The sequence below is a fragment of the Octodon degus genome, unplaced genomic scaffold, assembly GCF_000260255.1.
Source record: "Octodon degus isolate 3935 unplaced genomic scaffold, OctDeg1.0 scaffold00222, whole genome shotgun sequence".
NCBI classification, from domain to species: Eukaryota; Metazoa; Chordata; class Mammalia; order Rodentia; family Octodontidae; genus Octodon; species Octodon degus.
Window position 1 is genome coordinate 3,509,924 of NW_004524798.1, and position 6,087 is coordinate 3,516,010.

The 6,087-nt window shown below is 39.2% G+C and overlaps 1 protein-coding gene across 1 annotated transcript in view; it reads right to left on the reverse strand.

The window, feature by feature from the left end:
- The window catches only part of Stxbp4 (syntaxin binding protein 4), a 202,920-nt gene that overhangs the window by 175,298 nt on the left and 21,535 nt on the right, over positions 1 to 6,087 (reverse strand). Inside the window, exon 7 of the mRNA XM_023705486.1 lies at positions 2,044 to 2,140. Within this exon, the coding sequence (XP_023561254.1) occupies positions 2,044 to 2,140 (97 nt within the window). The remainder of the gene's footprint in view (positions 1 to 2,043; positions 2,141 to 6,087) is intronic.

The following is a 6,087-nucleotide window of genomic DNA, read 5'->3' on the forward strand; positions in this document are numbered from 1 at the left end:
ATCTTCTCAGGGAGGTCCTTGTTTTCTCTCCATTTTACAGATGAATGTGCAATTATCTTAGGTTGGCCAGACCACCTGGTAAATAAGCAGCAGCTTCTTTAGATACCACAAGCGACCTATTCCTCTAGGTATCCTAAGTATTTTGAATTTTAGCTATTATAGTATTAATTTCCAAGAATCATTTCAAAATTTCCCCGATTGCTCTTATTTTACAACTTGGTGCTGATATTTCATGAATGCATTCATTATCTTGATTTATCTTTTAAAAGATGTCAACCATACCTTTTCTGGTGTTCCCTCACCTTTTCATTCTTTTTTTTCACCTGAGGTCTTTTTTCTGTCTAATTTACGTTGGAGGATTTCCCCATATCTGGTAACCCTTGGCTATCAGTTTATAATTAAGATTAAGCCACTAAAAACATTAGTTGGATATTCTATGTACAGAACTTGCCTTATGAAGTGGCAGATTAAATGATAGAGCGGCCCAGTGCACTCGTTGACATTTTGTTCAGCTGCTTTACAGAGAATCCCACACCCTGCCACCTATGATTGGAAACATGGCTGCAGATCTCACTGAGCACATGGTGTCTGTGATGAGTAATGACTCAGCTGTGCGCCCCCCTGGCCCCTTGCTGCTAGCGACTGTACATCCATAATCTCTCTGGCTTAGTTTCTAAGGAAAGAGACCTCTGTTTCCCAGGGCAGTGTTAGGGAGCGGTAGGCTGGACTTGCTTGGGAAGGGTCAGGGGAACCACAGTGTGTGGAATTCTCCTTAGAAACACTGCTAAATTTTCTCTCGGATGTGCTGCCTAAGCCTCGACTTTAAAAATGTTTGGTGCTTTCAAGTGCCAAGTGTCAAACCAGATGCTTGGGCTCTTCTTGCCTCTGCTCGCTAACTCACTCACTGTATTTTCATTACCTACTTTCTGTCCTGAAATACTGTGTTTGGTTTATAAAGGTATTCTAGTTTCTTACTCTTACCATTTTGGCATGGTTTTCAAGAGATGATAGGCCCCAAAATACCTTTTCTCTCACTACCAAACTAAAAGGTGAATTTAAAAAAAAAAATAGTACAAATAGTATAAAAATGATATAATACCACATCTACCATATAAACAGAAATGCAATAATGTTGTCAAGGATAGAAAAAATTGTTCCACTCCAATATTACTCGAGGTAGAATAAACAGGTATGTCAAATATCTCTATAAAAGGATTTAACAGTATGTACCAAAAGTCCTTGTAGGGATTTATCCCAAGATAAGGAACAAAAACGGCTTCATTAAAAAAAATACAGATTTATAAATAAATATGATAAAAAACATAAGATTTGTAATATCAGCTACTGAGAAACCATTAAAAATTTTATCAATAGGCCAAATATTAATTTAACTGGCACATTATGCTGTCTCTGTATAGTGTCTATATAGCACTAGGGCAGGCCAAATGGCTCAGCGGATTAAAGCGCCTGCAAGCAGGCGCAGGGGCCAGGGTTCAGGCCTGCCGTGCCCGCCCTGCCTCTGAGGGGCACTGAGAGGGTGACTGAGACTGGGTTCAGTGACGCATCTGTAATCTCAGTTCTTGGGAGGCTGTAAACAGAAGAATCACTACGAGTCCGATCTAGTAGTGAGACCCTGAACACCTTGTAGATCCTTCCCTATAATAAAAAAAAAAAAGAATTATATAGCACTACAATAATATTTATGTTAAAAAGGAACTAGAATTCATCTCACAGCAGTGAGATTAGGATGTCTATGCTCTATATGACTTATTGCCTATGGGATATTGATGCAACAGATCAGTAGAGTATGCTGCAATGTCGGAGCTGTGGAGCTGAGAGGTTCCGAGGAGGCTGCCCATTCTGCTGACCCCGCCAGGCTAGTCCCTCTGGCGGAGCCCTCAGAGTCCTCATCGGGAACCTGAAGTACGAGTGGTTTAACTTCTCAGCTTTCCTGCTAAAGAACAGGCACTCTTAAAGAGAAAACAGGTCACAGTAAATCTCTCTCCAAGTTTCTGTGATAAAACTGGAAGAACCTAACATCACCTCCAAAAGCCACTGTCCCCGTTGAGTCCGCTCGCACGTGCTGCCTCAGGGCTTGCTGTTGGTCTTCTGAGGGATGAACACCAAGGTACTTGAGAGCCTGGAAGGAAAAGGACTGGTCAGCATTGATTCTTTTTAATCACCAAAGACCGAAGCTTTTCTTTCTAACACAGTGTGGGGAAGAAAATCAGTGTTAGGAATAGTAACCTCAATGAGACCCATCCCTTTTCTGCTCAAGGAGAATCTACTGACTGCTTATGGACCAAGTGACCGGAAGAGATTCGCTTCATGATTCCACCACCAGCTCAATTTTTTCCCCCTAAGGTCCTTTTATTGAGTGCATAGTTTTAGAACCAGAAGTCAAACTCTTTCTTAGTTGGCGTGGCTTAGCAGAAGAAAAGCAACAAGGAGTCCTCTTAAAGTCAGACTTACAAGGGACACTCTGGAACCTGAATGGTTTTTGGTTATTACCCTACCTTAAAAAGCAAAAGGGAAACTGAGAGGCACTGATTTAAAATTGGGGGTAGGCTCACACAGATGCCATCGCTTAAGCTTTCTCAAGCCTCCGCTTGTCCCTGTCAGGCTCTCCTGTTAGGCAGAAGGTTCCCACTCAGGAATGAAAATTCCTAGACTGCTAGCTGTGTTCCCTTGTTTACTCCCTCTCTGCCAGAGAAGCAACCAGTTTTCAGCTAGAAATGCTGACATTCCAGGAAGCCTATTCTAAAAGCAGGGCTATGTACACCTAATTAACACAAAAGTGTATAGGATATAGTATAGCAAAGCATATATGAAACCTACCGGCTAATGCACAGGTATGTAATTGGGGCACAGTGAAAGAGACAGGAGAAAGAGAATATCGGGAGGCATTCTTTTAGGTTTCTTAAGCTTAGTTTAGCATCATCTACCTGCTCTGTAAAAAATCAGGAGTATTCATCTTGTATAACATGGAATAATAATGCTAACTTTGTTTTCTGGGGATTGTTTTGTTTTGTTTTTGGTACTGGCAAGCAAACTCAGGACCTTGCACTCACCAGGCAGGCACCGCCCCGTTGAGCTACAGCCTCGGCCCATAGCATCATGATTTTGAGCTTCTGTGTGCTTTTTCTCCCATCTAAAAATGGCCCAAATATGAAAACTAGAATAATACATAGAAGGTTCATTTATTTACTATTCTTATAGGCAGGTAAGTTAGATAGAAATGAACATGCAGAGAGGAACTGGGGTCTCAGGAGGTCAGCAGGAAAGAAAAACACCAGAATTTTGGTTGGAGTTACACATGATGAAGGCCGGGTCTACATGCCTTCCCCAAGGGATAAACATCGACCCGAGATAACTGTAAGTAGCACCACCTGGTCCAGGGCATCCAGGTAGGCATGGGCTGTACAGGTAGGCAATTAGAGCATCTGGACCCATCCCTTTTCGAAACTGCCTCTATTCTTTCCACATACTCTTGCTACGTGCCTTGTCTGTCTATTGGATCAATGTTAGCTCAGTATCTACACTTATAACCCTACAAGTTGGCTAAAGTTGGACCCACATTGTAGCTCTGCTATATAAATTACCTCTGACAAAGGCATCCATGACAACCTCTTTTGGGGACCCCACCTGTCTCTCAGGAGCTCTCTCTCAATAAAACTTTCCTACTATTCACCTTCACTATTCTTTGGAAATCATTCTTAGGTATTTGGGGGGCACAAACTTGGCACATTTGATATCTAACAGGTTGAGAGTTATACTTATATTCCACTATCATCAAATACACATTGGTATTTGCTTGAAATTTATATAGAAATTTCAAAAACAATAAAATTGCACATTTAATTGAAAGGTTTCTCTACAACTCTTTCTCTATTACTCAATAAATACTGCTGTCAGGGTGGTGTGTCTTCCTGTCCATAATCTGATGTTATTTATTTTATAAGCACATATGTCCTCAATAATGTGTATTCTAATTCTGTGCATTTAAACTTTTACATGAATAGCATAATCTAAAAGGATAACTCTCTTTTATTTCAACTTTATGACTTAACAACTGCTCAATACTATCTGCAAATCTAGTTCACTTACTTTAATTATAAATGATACCTGGTTATATGGACATAACTTGTTTACTATTTTCTGACTGATGGGCCTTTTTTATAGTTACTCCAATAAGGTTTTCTAAAATTACAAAACATTATACATGACTTCTTTTACAGTTGTATGAAGATTTCTTATTTCTCTATAGTACAGTATAAACTTCAAAAAAGGAGTCACAGGTAATATACATTATGAACTTACTAGACATGGTTGGATTTTTCTTGAAACTGGTTGCACCAATCTATGTATACCAGTAGCATATAAATATTCCTATTTTTTATATTAACAGAATTTGTGGTTTTCTACAGTTCTATTTTTTTTATCAGATGTTGAATGTGAAATAATATTCTGTTAACTTGAAATCCCTGAACTACAAGTGAGACTGAACATCTTTTACATTTATTAGCAGTGCTTTTGACTCATGAGTCACTTAGAAACATGTTCAAAATTTTCACACAGTTTTAAAGATGTATCTTTTGTTACTGATTAAAAATTTGGAGGCAATGTTCTAGTATTTACTACCCAAACTGTTTGTAGATATGGTTAACCATCCCAAGGGAAAAAAAACACCACTCGACTCCTCAAGAATCACTGCTCCAGAGACAAATACTATTAATAGCTTGGTATGTAATATTCCAGATTTTTTCTAGAAATATTTGCCATTATGTAAATGTATATAAGTTACAACAAAAGTTTTAAACTTAACAAAAGTTGTTTCCCTATGGTTCTCTATGTTTAAAAATTAGCAACATACCTGAGATTTATGTACTGTGCAATTTTGGATCTACTGCATGTTTCAAAGTATCAAGAAATCCCAGCTTTTTTTAAATAGATTTTTTTATTTTTTTGAGGTACTAGGGATTGAACTCAGGACCTTGTGCTCACCAGGCAAGCGATTATTCTACTGAGCTATCTCCCCGGCCCCCCAGGTTTCTATTTGCTTTTACAATTACTATAATAAGCTAGCTATTTGGGTACATGCCTATAATACCTGCTATGTAGAATGCTGAACAAAGAAGATTCTAAGTTCGGGGCTGGCCTGAACAATGTAATGAAACCCAAAGCTTTTCTTAAAGGGACTGGGGAAAGTAGCTGGGTGGCAGAGTGGTTGCCTAGCGTTCATGAAACCCCAGGTTTGATCTCTAGTACTGTGCCCCCAAAAGTAAGAATATAATCTTATTTGAACTAAACTTTTTAAAAGTTTCACGGTCACTTAATTTACATACATCCTTCTTTCTGAAGACAAAGAAATATTAGAACAAATAAGCTTTTTTCACATCCCCTTTGGTTTATCACTATTAGATCGTATCCCCTCTGTCCAGTTATACTCCTCCATGACTGTCTGCTCTTTATCCCAAACCTACACCTAAATACACAATCTACTCTTTTTTTTTTTTTTTTTTTAATGTATTTGGTAGAGTTTACAGGGTCTCATTACACAGATATGACTCATAGTGATCCTCCTGTTTTCAGCCTCCCGACCACTGAGATTACAGGTGCCCACCACCATACCCAGTCTCAATCAATGTCTTAGCATGCCCTGGGGGCAGGGCCAGCACAGCACTCCAGGGACTGAATCCCAGTTCCTGTGTCTGCCTAAGCAGGCACTTTAATCCGTTGAGCTATCTGGTTAGCCCGCTATAGACTGTTCTGATTTTGAGTCTTTATTTCAAAGCCCTTGGGCAAGGTAAAGCATATATCAAATAAATTCGTGTGCTTTTCTCTTGCTAATTTATTTTCTGTTAGCGGTCCATGTGCTGTGAACTCCAAGATGAGTGAGAACTCTTTCCTGTCCTACATGGAAAAACACACTTAAATAGTGGCAGGCACAGTGAAGAAGTAAATAATCCATCGTTAAGATAAAAGAAGGATGGTAAGGCAGTGCGAAGTCATGGTTAGTGCTACACATATGCAAAAGAAGGTAACATTTGATTTTGCAATCTACTGTAGTTAGCTGATTCTGGACAA